The sequence below is a fragment of the Corvus brachyrhynchos genome, unplaced genomic scaffold (genome assembly GCF_000691975.1).
Source record: "Corvus brachyrhynchos isolate BGI_N302 unplaced genomic scaffold, ASM69197v1 scaffold27, whole genome shotgun sequence".
Taxonomy (NCBI): Eukaryota; Metazoa; Chordata; class Aves; order Passeriformes; family Corvidae; genus Corvus; species Corvus brachyrhynchos.
The window spans coordinates 2,952,794-2,977,997 of record NW_008239139.1 but is presented as its reverse complement, the minus strand read 5'-3'; the positions used below and the strand labels follow the sequence as shown (position 1 = coordinate 2,977,997).

The following is a 25,204-nucleotide window of genomic DNA, read 5'->3' as shown; positions in this document are numbered from 1 at the left end:
GGTGTGCTCAGCAAATGAGATCAGGCTGCCATTAAACTCTCTGTAAATATCAGTCTAGCTGAGTTTTAAAGGCCATCTTAGTGGCACTCTTACACCTCCTCTGAAGGCTGGTGTAACATGAACATCGTGGGTCCTGGTTTGAAGAAAAAAAACCAAAAAAAAAAGTGAAATTGGAGAAACCTTCCTTTCATCCAAGCAATCTCTATCTTGGTACCTGGCTGCCTACTAGAGAGATGTCCCTTGGAAAGGGAGAGGTTGCTTATTTTTAACATATATATTGAAGGCCCTGTGTTCTGATAAACAGTGCCAAAATGAGACAATGCAAATCATAGGAATGGAAAAGGAAAAGCTCAGAATGGCTTTTGGTGACTGGTTAGTGACTGATGCTTCACCCCCAAGCAAATGTATTTAATGCCTTTTTTGTATTTGAATATTTGCTTCCCAAATCCAGATTCTGGGTTCATTAGCATGCTGTGGATAGCCTCTAGCAGTGTGTGCAAGTCCTATCTCTGTGCCTACTTTGCATATCAAACAATTAGCTTAATTTATATTATGAAGAGACACTAATTGGAGGGGAAGGAAGAAGTAAGTAGCAACATGCCAATGACAATTAAGATAATGCATCACATCTCACCTATGTAAGTTTTTGTGAAAGAAGCTCTTTTCAGATGTCAGTTAAGCCTAATAAGAACTTGAACCCTTGCAAGGGGGACAGTAGAGTATTCCCTACTTCATATGAATTGGTAAACTGAAGAATGAATTGCATGTTTTGCTTATTTTTACACACCAGAGGTCAGAAAAGAAGAGGGAAGTTCCAGACCTATCAGGATCTTTGAATCTCTAGCAAGTTTCTAGAAGACAAGCAATAGTTACAGAACTTCCCATGGCAAAACTCATCCAATAACATCAGTGATGTAGATCAGGGATTTGGTACACAGGCTGGAAAACAGTTAAAAATCTCCGTATTCTCTCTGGAATGAAGATAATTGCCCATTCTTGCAATAGCTAATTATGTGTGACCTGCTTGTGTCTTGTGGTCCTGAAGCAGAGCTTCCCAAAAATGCTTTAGTTGGAGTCCCACTTTTTACAGTCTCACTAACCATTTTTTTCCTCTCTGACATTGATCTGCAGAATGCAACAGCAACAACAGCAACGTCGAATGTTCACAGCTGCCCTCCTGGCACTTATTTTCATTCTGGCCACCGTGGGTACCACTGAGGCTGGCAAGAAAGAGAAACCAGGTAAGGTCCAGTCTAATTTGGAGTTAATCCCCAAGATAGATAGCATGTGTGGGAGAATGTCAAATGCTTCTGGTTTTGTTATGAAATTCAGGTCATTTGTTAACCTTTTGACATTAGGGCAGGATTTGTGGCTGTGATGTGTTCTGTGTTAAACAGGGAAACAGAAATTGGTTTCCATGTCAAGTGGAAGCTTGACAGCCCCAGAGGCTGGAGTCCTTGGTTTATCACACACTGCATATTGCAAAGCAGCTTAAAATGTGCTCCGTGAGTAGTTTCATGCTTGAGTTAGGGAGAAGCAAACAGGAGTGGTGAAAGAGCAGTTATATCACTCGTTCAGTGTTATAAATGACAGTGCTACACTGATGCTGTGTGATGTGGAAATCCCCTGACAAAGAATTGTACTAACTCGCTGTTGCACAGACAGCCAGACATTCAGCAGTACTTGCTTTCTGTCAGTGATGAACTCAGACCTCATTATAGGAGAAGCCAGCCTGGGGTGGAAAATTCATATCTGTCAAACTTAGTTTTGACATTTTTTAAAAAACATATTTTTTGGTGCTTTTCTTAAGGTCTTATTATTTTCAGGCTACTTATACACCAGATAATATGAACTGCAAATCTATCAGAATTAGTGTTCCCAGTAAAAAGAAAGGAACTTTTTAACCATTTTAACTTTGTGGAAATAATGAGAAAAGGGTAGCATAAACATGCAAGACCTAGAAGAAAAATAATTTTTTATAAGTATATTTAGTATTTAAGTATGTTGTGATATTTTAGGGGCCTAAGTAATTATATTTGTGAGCCCTTGGGTCTGATAACATTGCTGTCTTTTCTCATAAGACTTGGGCTTAAGGATCTAAATAAAATCATGATCCTTACATTTGTCCCTGAGCAACAAACCCACCTGAATTAACAGCACTTTGAATACACTTCTCCGTGTAGCTCCTTTGCCTTTGAAGTTTTGTTCATATTCTGATATAAAATGTGACATGGTATAGCAAATCAAAAGTTAGCATCCCCCAGCTGTTCCCTGAAGGTGCTCAAATCCTGTGATACACAACGTCAGCACATACATTTCTCATTGTTTGGTGTACAGTGCTTCAGCTGGAACTGAGGATATACTGGAGACAGGGGAGTGTCCTTTCTGAGTGAGAGCCCTCCTGCATGTTTTGGTCAGAGATACTTGTGGGTTTTTAGATTTCTGAAGATGAGAATCCACTTGAGAATATCCAGGAGGACTAGTAAACATGTCAGTGGGGCTGAGTTTGAGTGATGATCCAATGATCATCATTGGACTCAAAGGGGCTGACTTGTCTCTGCAGAACTGAGAAGACAATGTCAGACCTTTTGCTTTTAACCCAATTGTGTTACAAATTATTGCTTATTCACCCTTCCAGGTGCTGTTACTTTGATTCAGTTTAGAGAACATCTCCATATGCACTGGGTACTGACCACTTCTCTTGCTTGGTTCCTTGTCTCCATCCAGAGAAAAAGGCGAAGAAGTCTGACTGTGGGGAATGGCAGTGGAGCGTCTGTGTGCCTACCAGTGGTGACTGTGGCCTGGGGACGCGTGAGGGCACTCGCACTGGCGCCGAGTGCAAACAAACCACCAAGACTCAGAAGTGTAAGATTCCCTGCAACTGGAAGAAGCAATTTGGAGGTCAGCATCACCCTCTTAAGGGATTTACTTCAGCTTTCATTTTAAGTATGGAGCAGGAAGCCTGTATTTTCTGCTTAGTTCTGCAAATGTCTTGGCGAAGGGGTTAGTCCTGTGCTTCAGGTTCATCAGGACTAGAACACGCAAGGCATCAGAAGGCAGCTTCCTCAGAGCTCCTCTGCAGGGAGTACTTATAACCTACTTGTTGTAAACTCAGCCTTCCAGCATGCTGAGATCTGCTCTGGGTGGTGTTCAGCCCTGTGTAGGGCAGTATTGCAGGTTCCCAGCTGTGATCCTCTGCCATGGCTATCACAGGCTTTACAGTGTGTGATGTGGAGCATGGGGCGCTGGCTGCCTGTGTGTGCAGTGAAAGGAGTGAGTGAAGACCCGTGTATTTCATTTTTATCATTCAGTTCATAAGGCTCATATGTAACAGTTTGGGAAGATACGTCAGATCTGTCCTGGACAAGATGTCTGCCCAAAACTCAAATTTTTTTTACAGAATCACAGAATTAACTGATTTGATTACTCTTGCAATCTTGGCTTTTTTTCTGGTAAGCAGCTTGCATGATTTTGAAGTTATTGTGACCTTACCAACACAATCAGTGCTACAGTTTCAGACTTAAGAAGTTTATGGTTGCACGTACATTCTAGAAACTATTCAAGCCTTATTTGGTAACCTCTGGCATCACACAAATGGAGAAACAGCCATACAGAATGTAAATGACATTTCTCGCTGCCGTTTCTTTCTTTTTCTTTTTTTTTAATTGTTTATATTCACAGCTGAATGCATTTTTCTTTATATGACAAAAATGCGATATCCATGCAAAAGCACAAGGATTAAATTTTAAAACATTGGGGAGGGGGGAGACTGCAATTACCACTGCAAACAATCTTTAAAGTTTTCTTGGGATTCTTTTCCTCAGCTGTACGTCTTTTTGTCTGTGAGTACCAACTGCCTGTGATATCCTAGTAGACTCACAACATTTTGGATTTCACACTCAGTCATTGTGTTTTAAATTTTGCCTTTTATTTCCTTGCTGCAGCGGAGTGCAAATACCAGTTCCAGGCCTGGGGAGAATGTGACTTGAACACGGCCTTGAAGACTCGAACTGGGAACCTAAAGAGAGCCCTGCATAACGCTGACTGCCAGAAGACTGTCACAATCTCAAAGCCCTGTGGGAAGCTTACCAAACCCAAACCTCAAGGTAAATTCCATTTGCTGAAACTGCATGATAGTTCATTTAAATCATTGGGTTTGGGATGTCTTGTCCTCTTCAGTGAGAGCTCAGTTTTACAGGGTATTGCACTTTCATGGCCTTTCCTCAGCTCTGCACTGCTCCTGTCTCTCAGTGCTCAGGCAGGGAATATTCTTGAGCTGGATAGTCAAGGCTGTCTCACACTTGAAAAGTAAGCTGAAGATTAGAGCTCCAATTTTAACTTTAGACCACCTGTACTGTTACCAGTTTGCTTACACAACTAGACTTCCAGAGTAAAGATTCTTTTCATAACTCACTTGTTGATGGGAACAGAATAATAATAATAGCATGAAAATATACCCCTCGATAAAGTCATCTTTTATATAGGTTTTGTTTGGTATTGAATAATGGCTAGTTGGAAAAAGGACTGCTTTCCTTCTGGACAAGTAGCATTGAAAGGATATTCTTCTCACTGAACACTGAAATATGAAAATGTTGTTCACCCTTGGGGTTGTTTATTCTTTATTCAAACATAGCAGGAAGGATAGTACAGAATGTATATGTCGTATTTTTGACTGGCAGTTTAATTCCTAGCACACAGAAAGACATATGCCCTGCATTTGTGTTTCCAGGTGGCCCTTAGGAAAGCTTATTTTCTTTGTAATAATTTGTGCCTTTTAATGCACTCTTTTGTTGGAGTAGCAGGTGTTATGTGTATAGGATGATTTACAGTGGGAGCTAAAACTGTGAGATCTTGTTTGAGATACAAAAGTAGTGTGTTTTAAGTAGACTATAAAAGCTATGCTACCCTGACATTGTTTACTTAAGACCAGCAGAGCAGTTGCAGGCACTTTGTGTTAGTGCATGCACCCATCTGCTTTGCAGTCAGTGTGGCTGTGACTGGCTTTCCTTGCACACTGTCCATGGAGTTACCAGACGAGCCTAGAACCTGTGTAGATAGTGACAGGCTGTGGAGCAGCAAAATTACAACTAGATTTTCAGAGACCACCTGGATTGGTTGAGCTGGCAACAATAAACATCATTTAGGGATTGAAGCGATTGGATGGGAAGGGCTTTGAGGTGTGTGATTTTATTGTGTAGCAGTTTGGGGGGGCAGGAGGTTTTTTTCATGTTTTCGGGGTTTGGGTTGTTTTGATAGGCTTTTTTGGTGGTTTGTTTTTTTTTTTTCCCTTCTGAGTTTCAATGCCTAAGTAGCATCTAAGAGTTTACTGAATGAGGCTTCCTGTTGTGCTGCCAGAAAGCCTCTGCCCCTGGAGCCTCTGCCTTGTCCTGCTTCCACTGAGTCATATATCCATATTCTGTCAATGGCTGTCAGAACAGGGGGAGAGGGAGACAAAGCAGAGCATTGATGCAGCATTGTTTTATGAGAGCAGTGCTCTTGGGTGGTACAGGCTCATTTTCAAGTTACAGTTTTAAAGGCAGAGCTTGAGAAATTGCTGGATTGGAGTCAACTTTAACCAATTCTAGATTCTAGGAGTGAGTTACAGCTGAGACTGAAACTTGGATTGGGACTGACTGCAGCAAAGTTATGGGGTTTGACTTAATTAGGAGACCTGAGTTCCTTTGATTTGAAGGAATGCAAAAAGAGAAATAGGTACAAATGTAGGTTTTTAATCATAATAACTGTGGGCAGAAGTTCTGCTCTCCTGATTTGCATTAGAAATCTCATGGCATCTTCCTGTGTGCCACCTGCTCATTCATCTGCTCTTGGCATTAGTAGCAGCAGCAGGCATGGGAGTCACACACACACAGCCTGCCGGGGCTCTGAGCTAAGTCCATATTGCAGATCTGTGGGTATAACTACATGGGAGCTACACTGGACAGTGTGTTGGCACCAGTAGGAGGATCTAGAGGAAGAAATTAGGTCAAGCAGATTAGTACTGTGTGAAAAGTTTTGCCCCACTGAACTTTATTTCTGACTTAAAAATCGGAGTGCTGGCATGTTGGCTGGAATGAGTGTTTGTTTTCTTCCTGAGGTGAAGGAAAATAGAGGTTGGAGGTAAGTACTAACCCACAACTAGATAAAGGAAAAGAATTACACTGTATTCATTCTGTAGCTAGAATCTTAATGAGTTTCCTTCTTTGGATATGAGAAGTAAGAACTGGATTATGGCCTGAGCCCTTCAAATGGTATACAGTTATATGTTAGGCTCCTTTTTCACCCCTAACTTTGCATCAGCGCCTCAAGACTATACCAGAAAAAGCCCATGATGCATTATTTGGAAGCAGCAGGTTATTATCTGAGGCACAGTGTTGCAAAAGGTCTATGCTGAAATTCAGCTAGATCTCTGAATGCTGGTCAAGGGCTTTCCATTCCTCCCAGGATTGCCTGGAGTAGCAGGGCAGGGGCTTTCTGGCATTTGGGTGCTCTGGCAGCAGAGCAGTCTGTCAGGGGCTTAGCAGTCCCAGGAATGTGTTTTACTGTGAATGGTTTCCTTTCTGACTGGTGTGTGCATCAAGAGCGCATCTCTGACAGCAACAGGCTGAGAGCACCAAAAGCAGGTGTGAACTGACAGAGAATATTGCACTGAAAAATACCTGTATATTCAGAAAAAAGTGTTGTTTTTGTGATTTTTCCAGACTAACCCCCTTTGCAGTGAGGTGAAATTTTTTTTCTGTTAGGTTGTGTTTGTAACCTCTCCATTACATCAGTTTTCCTTTTGATGTCATATTGTAAATAAGATCAGTAAAAGCCCCTATTTAGTTTCTCCAATCAATGGTAGTTTTATATATTTTCTTTTGTTTTTTTTGTCACTCGCCATCTTTTAAAGCTAAAACTTCTGACTTAAGTATTTGTGTAAGAATTTACCCACAATAAGAATACTCAACTGCTGGACTTAGCTAAATTCCTTCTATTATTGCAAAACAGCTTTTGTGATGAAGAGACTGGATTTTAAGCAGTATTCTAAGCATGTCCTCTACAGGTGTGTGTTGAAAGAAGAAAATGTTGTTGTAATACTACCTTTATTGCTCATTAGACCCACTAAATTAGCTAAAAAGAATTTTAATTTTGATCACCTATTGCATGGGGAGTACCTTCGAAATTCTCCCTAATTTAAAAAAAAAAAAATTAATGTGATTAGTTAAGAACCCCAGAAACTGTGTGGGTAAGACAGGTTATCTTGTCTAAGCCTGACCAATGAAGTGTTGTGTGTCAAATTTCACCTGACACGTTTCCTCCATGTGATATGGTGTCTGAAGTTCCTCCTCACCTTGTCTGTTCTTTGAGGAAAATGCAAATTGATTGATCTTAACTGTAGATGCTGCTCTACTGTTGCTTACCCACCTTTCCAGCTCATCAACACATGGCAGCTTTGCTGATAGGATGAGTCTCTCCCCTCTCACTTAACGGTTTCTAAAATGACGGCTGTTCATAGGCGTTGGATCTGTTCTTAACACAAAGGAAAATTATACTTGCAAAAATATCACAGGGTTTATAATTTTACAGATTTGTTGATAGCAAGTATAGTTTGGTTTTCCAGGAACTTCTATGATCTCTGACAAAACTTGCACTAAGTTAAAGCAGGAGATCCTCACAAAGTTTGAGAGTCAATGCCTTCTTCATAAACTGGAGACCTAAGTGTTCCTATGGATTTGTTTTATAGTTAGTAAGCATTCACAGAAAAGCCTTAAAATATTTTTTAAGCAGTCTTCATTATTTTGGAAACTAAAAAAATAAATATTTGCTTCTTAGCAACTGCTCTGTGTCAGTACTTTTTACTTCTCAGCAGCTGTCTTATGGATTACAACTATATTTAAGGGTGAGAGCAGATGATGAACCAGGAATTTTAATTTTATCTGGCTTCCTGACAAGCTCTTTTCTCCATAGCTTTGCTCACATGTTCTCAGACTGGAAGACAGTAGCTTGGTCCTGGGCTGCTGGGCTAAAGTGTAGGTATCACAGGATGAAAAACATCTTTCCTCCTTGAATATTGTGCATTTAGACAGAGAGACTGTCAGCAACATAACAATGATGTCCCAGGCACCACGATTTGTTGTGCATTTAGTCCACAAATGCGGTCATGAGAAAGCCTGTCCCAAAGTCTGGAAAGGATGAAATGATAATTTTTATCATGAAATCCCAGTGGAGGCAGGCACCTCTCCTCTAGCACACACAATTGCATATTGTAATCAGTGTCTGCAAGGCTGCTGTTGCTGAAGGTCTCCCTAAACTCTCCTGACAGATGTGACAGACTGGGGCACTTCTGTCAAGTGGCTGCTCTAATGGCCAGCTTGTGCTGAGGAGCACAAAATGCTTCCGACATCCTCCATCTGGTCTAGTACTTCACACCCACCCAGACTTGACTGATGCTTGTTCAGGTTCCAGCCAGCCAGAAAGCAGAAGAATGGGGTATTGTCAAGATTGAGGAAACATTTTGCTTTAACTGCTAAGAGACGAGGAATTTATTTTCATTGAGCTGGGTTGCCTGATAGACTTTTTCTTTTTACACTCTTTTTGTCAGTCTCATTCTTTCTCTCTCTCTCCCTCTCCCCATAACTGTTGTACTTTCAGATATTTATTCTTCTGATTAAGATAAAGTTAAGTAGAATAAGCAGTTTGCCTGCCCTTTCTGCAATGTACCCTTCATTTTTTTGAGTTATGCTCCTTTCTGATAACTTTTTCACCTGGCTATATTTAGTTCTTTTTAATAAATCTCCCTTCCCAACTCTTGATCAATTTACAGTATATCACATCTATGAGTTACTTTGTCATGCCTCAGCTCAGTCCTTGCCACACAGCAAAACTGTGTGCTGAGGTTGGCAAACATTAACACTGCTCACACCACTGTTGTCTTTAGTAATTGGGGTGCCAACCAAAGATCACATACTCCAACATGCAGTGTTTTGGAAAGATTTCCCACATGAAGGCTAGACCTAACTGAGTTGTTAATAGCTGTAATCTCTTCTGTATGATTTGGATCAGGTTTAGCATTTGAGAGCATAGCAAGGTGTCAGTACAATTCCCTGTGTTTGGTGCAGTGTGAGTGCTACTGCAGTGGATGACAGACTGCACTCTGTATTTTAATCATTTCATATAATTTGAAGAGTTTTACTTCAGAGTTAAGTATAAATAATCCACCCCACCTGGTTTCTTTTATCTTTATATCTTTACAGGCAGCAATTAGCTAATCCTGCTATCACTCCTTGGAGCTTAGGAAGTCTAATTAAAAGGAAAGTAGTAACTGAAAGTCAGAAAGGCTAAATGATCTCCCAGATTGACTAAGTATCAGTGGCAGGTCCAGGCATGCAGCTAGTAGCTGCTGCTCCCTTTTATCATGGTCTGCAAATAAAATTATCAGAATGTGACAGTTGACTTCAAGGTGAGTGTCTGAACTGCAGCCTTTAATTAAGGTCTTTGGTTTTGACGTCGGTAATCCAGTGGACTTCCATCAGTGTTAAACACCATTTTACCTGGGGTTTTCTTAGGGAGCTTGGTGTCAAATCATAGAGATGAGCTTGTGTTAATGGGCAGGTGTATCCCTGTCTTTACTTTGGTAGCAGGAAAAGAAAACAACCTGTGGTTTTTGAGCACTCCAGTGACAGATTCCTACCTGTAGGGAGAACGTCTTACTTGGAGTGCACTGCCAGAACAGACTGACCAGCTTTGGCAGGATGACTTGACTGCTGGTTGTTGCAAGGAGCTGACAGTGGGGTATGAGTGACTTGCTCTTCTGATATTTGTTCCTCAGACAAACTGGGTGCTGCACTGATGAAATTGGACCACTTCATTTTGCATGTTGGACAAGTTGCTTTTTCTGGGCTGCCCTCCCTCAACCTTGCCTTTGTGCAACAGCACAAAGAGCAGCTGGAGGGGACACAGAGTGAGAGGAAATGACTTGTTAGGGCTGCAAGTTTCTTTTGTTTGAAAGATGCTGGTGTCTCCTGTTTTGGCTTCGCAGTCATGCTGTATCTCCCTCTGTAGGTTTTAGTATTCCCCATCTCTAATGTAACTCATTAGTCGTGCAGGCATGCAGCTAGTGTAATAATTAGTATTACAGGAGGCAGAATAATAGAATCTGCTCAAACTAATTAGTTATAAAAATGAGGGATTTTCTCATATTAGGAAACAGCTGTGATAGTTAAAGCAAAACCTGAAAGGCAAAATTGGGAGGTTTTTTTCTGTTCTAAAGGGTGAGACAGGTTTATTGAAGAATGGCCCCTGGCACTGACCAGGAGCCTGTAGTGAAATACAGTGATCTGAGCTCTGTGGGACAGGACACTGGAAGTGTTTGCCCAGTGGGAACAGCATAGCTGGCTGTTATTATTGTTGCTATCATCATGATTATTTGTATTGCATGAGTGCCCAGAGGCCCCAGCTGAAAAAGGGCGCCATTGTACTAAGCACTGCATAAACATTGTGAGAAGCAGTTTTGCCATGAATAATTTATGCCTTATGGTGCTGGGAAATGTGAAAACCAAGAGAAGAAACAGTGGTCCAGAGGGGCGAGACTGGGTACTAAATGCTTGGTTGTGTTTCCCAGTGCCCTGTGCTAGTCTGAGGACAAGGCTTGTGTTTCAGGATGAAGTGAAACTCACTGGAAACTTTAGGCTCTGAGACAGATCTCTGTCATTTGGCTCCTTGCTGCCATAACAGGAGGAAATATGATGTTTCTCAATTTCAGTGGGAATGAGAATAAGCTATATAAGAAAAACAAAACACAATGGTGCTTACAGTGTGGACCAGCCTCAAGCTGCTTATAAGCTGCCAGTGTAGCCCATAACTAATAAAGTTTGGATGTCTTTTAATGGTGTTTTTTCTGGTTCCATTTCCTTAGGTTTCTTGGAGGCTTTGCACTGTAGTTTCCCTTGAGACTGCTTTTGTACCTTTGAAAAATTTTCCTGTTTGGATAAATAATTTGAATGCCTTGTCAGATCATAGCATATTATCAATCTGATTGATAATATCAATCTCATTCCAGGGAGAAGGAAATGCATGTAGGAGAGGAAGAAAAAAAAAATTTTTTAAACGAAATATTTTTCAATTTTTTATTGTTCTGCAGCTTTTATGGGTGTTTTTGAAAAGAAAAACATTGGGATGTTTCATTGAAACCTAAATCTCCATGTTTTTCTGACCCCCTGGTTTGTATTTCAGACTTTTTTTTTTTTTTTCTATGCTGCCCCAAAAGATGAAGAACTGGATTTGACAAATTCTCATTTAACCGTGTTGCACCTGCAGGTGTTTCTTTTAGGGTTAAATGCAGGCCTTTGTGGGCGAAAGCTGAAATAGTCTTGTGTGTGTCAATTCTGTTAGGTGCTCATTGTCTCATTTTCCTGGCTTGTGAAAGCAGCCCAGCCTCCTTGGCATTAGTTAGTGCCCTTGAGCCATGAAAATGCCTTAAGCTATGGGATTTGCTGTGATAAAAGGTATGCCATCAGCAAATGTTTACCCACATTACTGTTCCCAGCAGTGACACAGAGAGAAAGCCTTGTTCCTTCCATTCTGGCCTTTTCCTTTTCTATTTCTTCACTTCCTTTCCTTTCAAGTTTTCGGGTTTTTTTTGGTTTTTTTTTCCCTTCTTTATCCCTCCATCTCATTTTTCACATTGCCATTTCTCTATCTTTCCTTCTATCTGTGCTTACTGCAAAACTTTTGCAGGCAACTCTGCAGAGTCTGAAGCACTGATCAAAGCCAAACCAGTGTCCTGTGCCCTGAAGGTAGAGCTCATCTAGGGCAGATGCAGGAAGCACAGCTGAGAAGGGCATGTGCCTGTTTTTCAAGAGCTAACTGAATAAAATAGGTTCTCTATTCACATTGTACCAGAAATAACTTTCTGCTAAATAACATTTTATATAATATATATATATTTATATACTTGCATATAATACAGATCTCAGTTTGACATGTGTGATCTTTTTGCTGTATAGGTATATACTAAAGTCCCAATGGATTATTAATGCTCTCTGTTTCCAGCAGTCTCCTGCAGACATGTGAATGCAGAGAGTAAGCCCTAAATGTATCAGTCTGTGCCTGCACCTGTCTTGCTGGCATTAAGAGGGATCTTGTGTACGGCATAGATGTCTGTACACAGAGAGGGGGCTGAAGAGCCAGCTGGGACTGTGTCCCTCTTGCGCTGAGCACATAGCATGATGAAGAACAGTGAGAAGGTCCCTACCCTACAGCAGCAGCAGTGGAAATGTACCCGAGGTGGATGAGAAGAAGCCGACTGCAGCACAAAGTGAACTACTTCTGGAAATCAGTTAGCCAGACCCCTTTAGAAGACTCCAGCTGCAAAACAGCCTTGGTTTGAAAAGTTTATCCATTGCAATCTTCTGAATACTTACTCTTAATATCTAACATCTTAAGGGCTAACATAGATGTAAAGAAAATGAGATGAAACTTTCATGTTCTTTGCCTTCAGGCTGTTAGGCCATCTAGCAAAATCAGAAATTGCGGGTGTCTTTGTGGTCTTTTGAGTGCCTGTGCATAGGCAATTTTGAAACTTTTTCTCCCAGATATTTGAAGGAAGAAAATCATCAAAGGGAAACCTTTCTGATGAAAATCCTTGGTTTCAGCAAATTATCTCATAAATAAAAGCTCCCTGTAATTCCTGTCTAGTTTAAGTAAAGATGTTAAAGGAAAGGTTTTAAAGGTCTTACATCTATATGTCAGATTCAAGAATTGGCTTCTGACTGTCTAAGATAGTTTCAGGTTTTGTGGCTCATTTTAGAACAAATTGGATTATTTTTCCCTTACATTTATTTCTTCTTGAAATTCCAGTGAGAAAGAAAAATTATTAACACACTTTCTGTGAGTGGTGACTTAGTTCCATTCCTTTTTCACATATGTTAGTGTTTGTTACAAACATAAATCTGGCTATTTCCCATTCATAACACACTTTGCAGCATGACTTTCTGACTTTAGTGGGGCAGCTGCACCCTTTAGGTTTAAACCAAGTCCATCTTTTGTTCAACTGGGAACAAATCAAAGTCTATCCAAAACAAAACTTTAGCAAAGTGAGAAGCAGAACAAAACCTAATGGAGAGGATTAAGCACAAGTGTGAAGAAATTGAGGAACACAGATAACTGGAGAAAGCTGTTAAGGAGCACAGGCTAAAACATAAGGCATATAATCAATTGTAATCTATTAATGAAGTAAAAGTCACATCAAGGTGATTGATGGATTGGAGAGGTGCCTTCTGCTGCTGTTCACATGGTGGATTATTGCTTTTTTTCCCTGTCCAGTAGAACTGTGTTTCTCAAAGAGGCTTTACAGAAGAATTCATTATGGAACAAAGTTTCTATCATAATACAGTTTTTCCTTCTTAAACATTTGGAATACATAAATGCTGTATATATTACAGGAAAATAGGAAGAAAAGGATTTAGATAGCCATGAAAAGTTCTCTTTCTCTACAAGAAAAAGAAATACCACGTTTAAACGGTCTTTGGAAATCCACGGATTTGTTTTTACAGTCATGGAAATCACAAGATAATACAGTTTCTGTTCCTAGAGAGGAGTGTGAATCTCTTTAAGGTGAGATTTTTTTTTTTGCCAAGGTATAAAATCCTTGATTTTACCAAAGTAAAGACTTCTCCATTCCACAGGCATTGGCATTTCATCCCCAAAATTCAGAAGCTCCCTGCACACCATGGCATCATTGCCCTTTACCACCATAGCAACTTGGTGCTTTGGGAAATTTGCTCTAGTGAGAGGTAGAGAAGCCTTTCTAAAACATGCCTTCCTCTGAGCTTAGTAGGACTGAGTGCTAGGTCCTGGGAAAATTGTATCCTAAACATCTGATGTGGAATTTTTTTTACTCTAACCTTCCATCAGCACAGTTTTTGCTATTTTGAATGATTTATATTGCTTTTGGGGACACTGCTCGACTTCTATGCACAGGAGTTCAGCAGTGCCATGAGTGAATTGTTACCTTCTTTTCAACAAATGAAAATAAATACCTGCAAATCTTGGCTTACAAAGCTTGACTTCCATTAAGATGTAATTATACCTCCCTTTTGTGCCTTATACATTAAGAGTGGCTTCAAATGGTGTGTGGCTCCTGTTCAACTAAATTACTTTCATTTGCTGCTTGCGTGGTAAGAATGAGGTTCTGGAATAAAGATGGCTGTTTAAAGAGGACTGCTGCAATTCCAAATTGCATAGAGAAAGTTCTGCTAATCAAATTAATTTCTTTACTCAGTAAGACCCTGACTGGAATCTTTGTTACTGGCCATCATGGGCCCACAGAAGTGAGTCCAGTGCTTATTCATGACCACACAGTTTTTAATCCTGTGAGTATGTCTAAGGTTTGCAACAATTCATAGGGCTATTCTGGTGATGAATGATTAGATAATTCAGTGTCTGTGCATTGACACACTTTGCTCCTGCAGGGCTGCTTTTTTTTAATCTTGCTGGAAGTGCATGGGTTCCAGGGGGAGCAGAGTGGCTGTGCAATGCTTGGTTGTTGCACACTGCAGGGACTACCAGGCATTTGGAATTTGCTCTTTGCCTGTGCCCTGGTCCAGGATACTTAGCCTGGCTGAGCAGGTCCCTGAACTGACCAAAGTCTGCTCTTCTGAAATCCAGGATTATCATCTTGCCTTTTGTTTTGCTCTTGTCTCTCTGGATCCTGGATTCTAGCATAGATAGGTCATAAAGATGCCTCCAACTGGTGTCTGGCACAACTGAGCCACCCAACTTGAAAGCAAATAGGGCAGTGAGTAGATTCAGATGAAAATTCTGTGTGGGCTGGTGAGAAACTGAGTTTCATCTGGGTGAGTGGTTTTACTGTAGTGTCTCCCTATATTTTTGGTAGCACTTGTCTGCAGCAAACACGTTCCCTGAAGGCAAAGGACAGCTGGTGCACAGAGCCATGGCTCTGCCTGTGGAAATACTGCGCTCAGTGGGGTGGGTGAGGTGAAGGAGGCTGCTGTAGGCCCAAAGCACCTGCAGATGGCCGGGTTCTGCTCAGGGTAGTCCCTGTTCACTGGGCAGCTTTTCCTGCTTCCTTCTGGCTCAGTGGTGAGTGTTTGCAGCACCAGTGGTCAGATGTGGAATCAGCTCAGTGGCTTCCCCATGATAAAGGCTGTCTCCGTGGGACTGCTTAGTGGGTCACTGTAATTTCTGATGGGACTGCATTAAGATGCCTGGTAGGAAAGGGCTGAACCAAAGGTCTCAACATCTGATCTGTGCTAACCTGAACTGAATTTTGATAATTTTCATGTACAGAACAGGAAACTGAAGGCGACTGTTGGACGCAGTGTGTGTAGGTTGAGCTGGCAGATAACTGGCATTGTACTCTCAGCTGGCCAGCTTTGGAGCATGGTGACCCTTTTGGTCACGCCTGGTTACTCTGGGGAGGGTAGCAGTGGCAGGTTGATGTGGTTCCCAGTGTGGCTGTGTGAGCTGACCCAATAGCATGTCATAGAAGTGGAAATAGTAGCATAGGGGGAACAGAGGTGAGGACGATAAAAGCCTGAATGGCACAAATGCAAAGAGTAGGTTGAGAAATTAAAAAACATGAGCAAAGTGCATCTTAAAGCAACTTTATATGTTGTTAGCCACGGGCATACCATCAGTCTGTACCCTGAGCATAATCAAAACAGGTAGAGTGTAGCTGTGAACAGACTTGTACATGAGTGTATGAACATCAACATTTTCATGGGTCAGCACATGGGTACTGGTGTCTGTGGTAGGAATTTTAAAAGAGCCTAAGGGCTGGGAAATATTTGAGCAGTTTTCTTTTTTTCCTTTTTTTTTTAATATTTCCACAATTCTGTGTATGCATGCCATTTCATGGAGCAAATATGCTGTGCATCAATACAGATTACCTGTTGGAAAGATGAAGCCGTGGTGGTGTGGGTACTTTTAATGAGGGAGGAATTACATCTAGCACATGACAGTTTTACTCCACTGAGGCCCAAAGCAGAGTCACTTGTCTTTGTAGGTAGATGGGTTTGGCAGTTTGGATGATGTGCAAATTACCACAAGGTAGACAGCAGGGAAGAATTGAGAAAGGAAGAGATGTGGACCCACAGGGATTAAGTGCAAATGGATAAACAGTGGGTTGTCTGGTACCTCAAGTCAAGTGAGGATGGGGACCTGGTGCATTCACACAACTCCAGACTGAAGTTTTCTCCTGGTGGTGATCTCATTCCTACCATGAGCTGCACAAACTCTTCAGCAGTGTCCTGTTAGCAGTCTGCCTGCATTTATATGTCTCCTTTGCGTGCAGTAAATTTGGTCAAAGTCTGCATAGTGCCCTTCTGCTTGTGCTGGGTCTAAATGAATTTCACAGATTCCAGTGCTGGTCTGATTGATAAAATGTCACTGTTTCTTTCGGAGAAAGTGGTGTTGTGTGGGGAGTACAAAGTATGAGGGAGAGTGCAATCAATAGAGAGTCCAGGAGGGTCAGTTTTATAGAGAAGCAAAATTAGAGGAAGTGGAAGATGTGGGAAAGAGAGGTTGAGGGGGGATACAGGAAATTTGTGGGGAGGGGGAAACTTTAGCTGAAAGCAAATTAGATACTAACTGAATGAAAGATTACTTTCTCGAATGACAGGTTATGAAATAGTGTCAAATTTTGTGAATAGCTCCAGACTACCCAGTCAGATACACATGCAAGCACACACACAGACACATGCAAAGGCAGGGGGCAAAAATTAATTTTCAAATGAAAACAAATTACTTCTTCTTTTAAATTATTATCCCTTTGAAAGTTAAGCAAATTTTTAAGGGAAAGTTTTTTTTGTAGATTATATGACTAAACAAGTATTTTACTTTGCTTTGACTAAAGGATTATTGGAAACAATTTTTGTCTTGTTGTAATAGGTGAAGAAAAAATTTTAGTTTGAAACACTCGGAAAGAGGAAAAACAACCATCAGAGAAATGTGATAGTCTAAGTTTGCCTTCTGCTGGAGGTACTTGGCCCTATCCATACCTGAAAGATGTTGGTATAGTTGCCTTGGTTTTAATAAAAACAAAATGTTTTTACCACAATTGGTGATTCCTGGACTGACTATGTTGTGTAAATGAGTCAGAGGGAAAAGAATCATATTCACAAAGAACAGTACCACCCTAAGGGCCAAGTGCTTTTCTTCTCATTCAAGGTGATAGTTGTTATTTAACCAGAGGTAGTGTTCATGGCAGCAAGATTGGCGGAGTTCAAGAAGTGCTCTCAGGCAACATGGTGTGATTTTTTTGGGTGGCCCTGTGCAGGGCCAGGAGGTGGACTCAGTGATCTTTCTGGGTCCCTTCCAACTCAGCATAGTCTATGATTCTGTGATAGCTTTGCTTGGTTTTGTTAATGAAATCTGGGTTAAGGCAAACCTGGGTCTGCTTGCTTGCTGTTTTGGTTGCAGGACAGATGCTTCACAGAAGCTCTGTTTCCATGTCTCTGTGGTACCTGTTTTGCTGTTTTGTGCTGATACCAGTAAGGAGTTGCTCATTATTTTCCCTATTACAAGGTGATATGTGACAGAAGACTACCTAATCCTCATAATTTGTTTTAATTTTTAGGTCCCTCTGTGAATTTCTTTTACCTGTAGAATACCACACTACCCTTCAGTACAGTGAAAGCTACGGCAGGTGGTAGTACAAGACATAAATTTTCACTTGTACCTTCACATCGTTCCCTTATTTATCCCAAATTAATTAGAGAAGCAGGTGCTCCTTAGTCCTTTGATCATTTCATCAGTCCCAGCTGACTGGACAGGCCGTGCTCCCATGACCCCAGGCCAAGCTTCCATTGCTTCCCGAGTGCACATAGGTGTCTGTCCCAGGGGAAGGGGGAAGGGTTGGCAGTGGAGGAGCTGAAGAAACAAGAGAGCTTTCTCCCCATGCTCTGGAGCTGCTGGCACATTCAGAGAAAGCCAAAGACTAACAATGAGACAGAAAGGAAGCAGGGGAAGGGTATATGTGTGGGTAGTGTGTGCAACGCTTTCTTCCAGCTCTCCACTGAGCTGTGACCCGGTTTCTCCAGGAGATGCCTGCTGTTTTCTTATTTTCCAAGCAAGTTCCTGACACAATGCTTTGCATGCCAAACAGGGTCAGCTCCTCAGATAGGGAGGGTTCTGAACGGAACATGCAACTCCCTTTCCATCTTCTCTACTGCCTTGGCCTTTCCTGTTATTTTTCTTCTTTTCCTTCTCTTTTCCCTTTCTTTGTTCAAAATGAGGAAACAATTCTTATGTGCATGGAGAAAAAAAAAAAAAAGGGGGAACTTACACGGGTGTTAAATGAAATTTATTGCAGTGCCTGCTAGACACTAATTTTTTATTGTTATTGTTCTGTCTTGACAGAATCCAAGAAGAAGAAAAAGGAAGGCAAGAAACAAGAAAAGATGCTGGATTAATGGAGTCAACTTGGGCAATGTGAGAAAGGGACATCAGCAAACATGATCAGTTAACAGTTTCATTTATACTTAGGCATTTTATCCTAAAATTATTTATAGCTTAATGGTACCATAGAAGAAAAAAGCAAACACAGAAAAAAAAAATCCTTTTTTTTTTATTACTTTAGTATTTTTAATGTATAACCCTAACAACAATTTTTAGAGGCCTGTAATAAAGGACTCCAAACTCATTTAGAAAATTATGTCTATTGTATATTGAACAATATAGAGGTTTTTAAAATTTTTTTTTTGTCAAGTCTTGCCATAGGTCTCAATCCGGTAATTAGTCCATGCAAGCAGAACCTGAGCCTGTGTGGAGCTCTGCTGAAGCCAGTGGTACCCTGTGTGAACATAGCACTCTGGCTGGATGCATTTATATTTAAGATTGGGACCTTATATCTGAAAAATTGAGGCCTGCTTCTTAATTTCTGATCACATCTGCATAACTGTATGAAATCGAATGTTTAAGGAAAGGATGGGGGCATTTTGTTGAGTATTTACAAGTACGGATTTTTCTTGGATGTGTGCTTAATGTTCATTTCAAAATGTCACCATCTACAGGTAAAAACCAGTAACACTCCTTTCCTTAACCATATTTTGAACATTGGCAGTAAATCTAAAATCTTTCCACAATTGGACATGAAAGAGTCCTAATTTTTCATGGTCTTCTAGCAATGATTTTTCAAAGTGGAATGATGACAAAACTTTCCACTTTTCAGCATATCATGTTGGTGGATGGTAGTGTCCTCCATTTTACCTATAAAAGCTGAAAAATGCTGTATTTTATTTGTTCATTTTGATAGAAGGGAGAAAATCCTTTTTATAAAAGATCTAGTTGAAATTGTTGTGATTCTGCCTGACCCAGCTCCCTTTTGTATCAGTGGCAATATTCCTGTTGATTTTAATTATAGCTGGTTAAAAAATAGTATGTCTGGTGGGAAATAAAAGGAGAAATCTGTTTGGAAACCACCAGACGTAGTTCATATTTTTGACCAAAAAAGGGACAATTTGTGGGACCTGAAACCAATAGGAATGAAATTATTTTTGGTTTATCTTTTAGTAAAACAGAAGGGAAATATAAAACCAGTACCTTTTGCTTTCTTCCATTTTTATATAAGCAAAAAGACCTTGGAAAAAGCTCAGTCAACATAAAAATAGTTGTGATTTTTTTTTTTAATATGGTCTGCAGGGGGAAAAAAAAAGAAAAGTTATAACCAGCTGCTTTTTAGTTTGTTCATTTTTAATGTAATTTAAATGATTCTGAGTCCTGAGAGAAGTCACAAGGTATAAAAAAGATCTGACAAATGGCTGGTCTGTCTCAAGGCAAAGGGTTGTTTAACAACCTGACAACAAGCAGACCAAAATTTTTAGAGGAAACATAAGGGATTTCAGTGCCCAAATTAAGTTCAAAATCATTGCTTCTGAATTCTAAATCTTAAATTTCAACAGCAAGAAATAAGCTTTGCCACTTGTGCAGGCTGGAGGCTTGCCTGCTGGTCAAGAGGAATAGCCTCCTTTGTACTCTCCTGCATGGTACCCACTGACTTCAGTGAAGCTGCAGCAGGTTGTGTTCATCGGAGTAAATCACATTTCTCTCTTGGGATTAGCTTGCAGACAAGCAGAGTCTCTTTTTTTTCATACTAACATCACTCCCTTTTCTATGCAAAAAGAAATTGTAACAGTTGCAGAGCTTGCCCTCTATTTTCTCACCTGGAGGGTATGGCTGATCTGGACTCACGGTGAGGCAAGTCCTTCTGTTCCCAAACACTCCTGAAGCCAGCTAGCCAAGCCTGCACATAGCTTAAGGTAGACTAGCCTCACAATTATTTCCCAGACTCCTTGGGTGTGTTTTGCAGTCTGTGTTGATGTTGTTGTTATTTTGACTATGCTGTTAGACATACCTGAGTCCGTGGTAGAGTTAAAAATGTCCCCCATGTACGGTGGATGTGCAATGACCAAATCTAAAATCATAAATGCTCATATTTAGGTGGTTCTGGGTGCTATTTGGTTTGTTCATGGTCTAATCAGGTCTACCTGTGCTTGTGCCTCAGACTTAAACTAATGGTTCGGTAGGTCTGATTGAAAGCAAAGGGGGAAAGGAACTTTTTCACTCACCAAAGGTTTGTCTGTCTAAATGCTGCATCAGTTCACTTAAAGTGGTTTAGCTTTGAGTGCAAACACTGTTGCACCACTGTCTCACACTGGTTAATCTAGTCCATGTTTCATAGGGGGCTGGCAGGAAATGGGAATGATGCTGAGACCAACACTTTGACTATCCTTTAGCAAACCTTAGATGTGACTTCTTATTTCCATCTCCGTGAGTATAAAAAAAATGAATTCCCCTGTGTTTCCTCTGGTACCTTATGGTCCTTTCATTTAACTGCCCATCTGGCTTGTTAAAGGAACATTCCTAATAGATTTTGAAGGAAGCCAGTCGAGTTCCTGTGGTGGCATAGGGCCCTCAGGGAGAGAGTTTACAGAAAACAAGGAAACAAAATATATCATGTTAGGACCAGAGGAAAATGCAGCAAAGGGTGTGAAATAGGAGAACATTTCTTATGTACTACTCAGCCACATACGTTCGGATCTGTATTGGCATTGTATTGTTGACAGCAATTGGAGTAATGGTTACTACAAAAACTTAACTTAAAATAGACTTAAAATGAAGAAAATTTCCAATAAGCCAGAAGAAAACATTCAGTGGAAGCTCTGGCTATTCAGGAGATGATAAAGTAATTCATGGCAGAACACAGAGGAAGATTAAGTCAGTCAGGTCAGCTCTAAAAGGAAGTACCCAGTACCTAACAGGAGCCCTTGTTTCACTGGTGACATTATCAAGAAAGCAAAAGGCACGATTCTGAACAAAACCTCTTCCCACCCATCTTGAGCAGTTTCTACTTCAGTCATTTTGAAACTTCTCCTTACTTGTTTTCTAATCTTCTACCCTTCCTGCTTTGGGAGGGCGAACTTGTCTGACAGTGCTGTGGGAGCGGCTACTTCAGATGAAAAACGTGTTTACCCTCTTGGTGCTATCCTATTGCAATGAAAAATGACTTAGCATAGATGTGCTACTTACCTAGTTTAACTGACAGAAATTTGTTTCATGAATGTCCCTCTCGAGGAGTGGTTTACATCTTCATTTGCTACAGCTGTAATGGAGTATGGGGAGATGATAAAAATCCCCCAAATGACAGCCTTTTTCTGAGCACTTAAACCTCTTAGAAAAGAGATGGTGAGTTGCTGAACATCAGCTAAGGATGAATCTGCATCCAGACTCTGGATTCCAGTCAGCTTAAACCTAAATATATTTGGGTATATCTCACTTCTGTTTCTCTAAGTAAGCTGAGGCAATGTGTCTTTCAGTTAGGCCCGTCTATATCTTGATTTAAAAGAGTATTTGAGGATTGGGACATTTTCTGACTTAGATGTGTCTTCTGGCAGAAATGCCCATGGTGAATGAGAATCATTGCTTGTCAGCCTGGCCTATTTAACAGTCTATTAGGTGCAGCAAAACTTCTGGGCAAGGCTCCAGGAAGGGAAAATGTTTGTTGTACATGCAGGTAGGTACTAAATTGTAATTTACTGATTTTCATCTTCTATTTCCATAATGACATTCTGGGCTTGAACTGTTTTTCAAAGGAGAAAAGTTAGAAGAAATTAAAGAATAACAATTATAAAATGTATCAACAGGCAGCTTTGGAGACTTGGTCAAGAAGAGACAGATAGGAAGTCAGGAAAATTTTATACAAAACTTCTTTTGCATGCTCCTTAAGTGCGGAAGGCAGAGCTACTGGTTGGCACGTTTGTTTTTGTGCTTTCCCTGATTTGTGCCTTAATGAAAACTAATCCAATATAAAGTGTTGCAGGAAAGTAAAGTCTTACTCCAGCCTCAAAAGAAAGTGTTCAACTGGAGGCAAAGTCAAAAGGAGACAATAGTATATAGGCTAATGTGAGTGTTGAGGATGGGACAACGACCTGATTTTCCCTCAGTCTAGGAACTGCAGCAACATTAACAATGTAAACTCACCCCTTTTCTAAAGCAATATATTGGTGAGGTGTACGCCATTTTGATATGACACAGCAGGCTTTCATGTCTCCCAAATCCTAATCAGAAGGGGGAGCAGTATGTCAGTGGGGGTAGGTGTCTTGTATTCAATCCATTTTAATTCTCAAGGACAGCACTTCTATGAAGTTGAGGCTGAGTTCTCTCCTTTGCAGACACAGATTATACCTGTTGCCTGCCTTCCCACGCCTATCCATAATTTTTGTGGTGTTCATAGGTTTTCTGTCAATTCTGCTAAGGAACTCTACCTCTCAGTTGAACTTCTGTGGGTGTTGCTGATCTTTCCTCATCCTTGAGACTATATTCTCCATTTCTTCCTGGATTGTTGCAAAACAGCCCCAGGAAGCTCATACCATCAAGTTCCTCCAGCTTTGTCCTTCTGAAACTAAAAGACACAGTAGCAACTTGTTAATCACTATATGACAATGAACAAGGAAGCATGATAATGAGCTAGGGAGTCCCTGGATTTGCTGGGAGGGTGGATTGCTGGTAAAACTTTCCTCATAACTCAACCTGGTCAAGGCTTCCCAGGGAACAGAAACGATCAAATGATCATCTCAAAAATTAGAGACGTTGATGCAGGAATGTCTGCCTTCAAACAAAAAAACCCCAGAAAACAGAAAAACACCCTAACTAGACAAATAGTGGCAAGAAGCTGTATCCTTTACCACTGTCTTCTTTTATCATCAAATTACCATCATGCATAGAGTTTCAGGGATAGTGAAAGACTTGCCTGAGCAGGTGTAGAGCATGGAGAGAGCCTCTTCCACCCATGGCTGTTTGCAGTTGGAGAAGATGTAGGTAGTCTCATTCGTAGCAGCATCAAACTTTGCTTTTGGACCAAAACTAAACAATGCTGATATCTGATAATTTTCCTAATGGTCCCTTTCTGCTACTCTTCACAAATGGCCATCTGCCTTGTGGCCTCATCACTCTGAATGGAGCAAAAATCTGGGAAAACGTGAGAATTCAAATATTATTATCTCATTGATGGGTTTGTACAAACCTTTAGCCCTTTCTGCAGTTTGCCATTTCAATATGGGGTGTTATGGAGTCCCAGATGTCTAAAGAACTCTGTAAGTATCTCCTAGCCTTTAAATCACTTGGCTTTGAGTGAGTTGTGTATGAAAAAAACCTGTACCTACAGATTTTACTCCTTTCTTAAAAAATCCACGATGACGAACAAAACCTGCAACAAAACTGAAAACATGTCCAGTGAGTGGATTTATTGATGAGATAAAACAGAGGCTCACAAGTATTCCAGTTTCAGCAGGTCACTGAAAGTTAAAGACTGTACAAAACCTTTAACCCTGAATTCAGTGATGGAAAGCTAGGAAAATGGATAGCCTCTGCAGGACTGTCTTACCCACAGCCAATTTCATTCAATTAATTTTGCTGTTTGAATGCCCTCACTCTAATCTACCTGGCAACAAGACATTATTTAATTTTTCTCATTAGATCGTTCATTGCACTCCCCATGTTATAATTATGTAGTTCCTCTAGACTTCTACAGCTGAAGGAAATGGCTGTGATAGTCCAGAGTGTGTTGTGGTTGCTGAGGTGATCTGAAGCACAGACAGGCTGCAGCTTAGAGCTAGAATTCACCTAATGCAGATATCAGCATCAGAGACAGCAGCTCTCTAAATACACACACGTGCATACTGCATAGATAAATGTACATACACATATGGGGAAGCAAAACTCTAGGAAGGTGCATGCATAACTCTAAATGCGAATCCCAACCAGCGCTGCCACGTTTTCAGGCTGTGGGTGAAATGAAAGAGCTTTTTGTCCTGTGTTGTTATTTAAGTGAGGATACACAAGTAGGATGAAGAGCTAGATTTCTTCCCACTTGCCAGCGCTTCAGTTTACGGATAGCTGTGTCCAAGGGAAATGCAAAACACATGCTAATGAAATGGCCAAAAGGACTTACTATCACAGTGATGTTCTCTTCTGTCACACCAAGTACATTGCAAGGGTTTTGTTCAAAGCTTCAAAGTGGACAAACTGCTTCAGTTAGGTGTGAACATAAAAACATAGGCAGAAAAAGTCTTTTGCTCTGCCAATAAAAACTGAGGAAAATGGGTAAAATAAGATGGAAAACTAAAAGTAAGAGAGAAACCATCTGAATTCTTATAGTTTGAGTGTTAAACTGAAAGGAGAAATGAAAGTCACAATAACAATTTAAAGCCTGAATCTCATGTTCAGTGGATTTCTAATTCTGTATATATCTATTAAACCAGTGCTATATATCTTCTCATGGGTTACTTTCTTTTCCTGTTCCTTTTCCTTTATTTTCCAGTTTGTATATTGATTTTGTAAGCTAGCAGTGTGTTACCTTTTCAATTTTTTAAAACTTGTATGAAAGCCATATATCCATATTGTAGAATGAAAGCATTAATCCTGTAACATCCCTTAATGTTTCCCTTAGCTCTGTGGGATTGTGGGGGGCTCTAGCGAATGTATATGTTTACCAATTGTATCAGCATAATTTACTTGCTCTTAGTGGCGATAAAGAATTAAATAAACTAATACACAGACACATGGTGTCCTCATTTGGTTGTGGAAACCGTTTCTGGAGTTTCTTAAATTAATTCTAAGTGCTTCATGGTATCTCTTTATAGTACTAATTTTCCTTGGCTGTAGGTGTTGCTTGACACACAAACAGATCTGTAAATTCAGAAAAAGT

At 40.5% G+C, this 25,204-nt stretch overlaps 1 protein-coding gene across 1 annotated transcript; it reads left to right on the top strand.

Moving 5' to 3' along the window:
• The first annotated feature begins 1,131 nt into the window (after positions 1–1,131).
• Positions 1,132–25,070, top strand: PTN (pleiotrophin). The gene is made up of 4 exons (XM_008638113.2): positions 1,132–1,241; positions 2,728–2,901; positions 3,945–4,106; positions 18,361–25,070. The coding sequence occupies exons 1-4, from the start codon at positions 1,133–1,135 to the stop codon at positions 18,411–18,413; spliced, it is 498 nt and encodes a 165-aa protein (XP_008636335.1). The 5' UTR covers position 1,132; the 3' UTR covers positions 18,414–25,070.
• Positions 25,071–25,204: the final 134 nt, after the last annotated feature.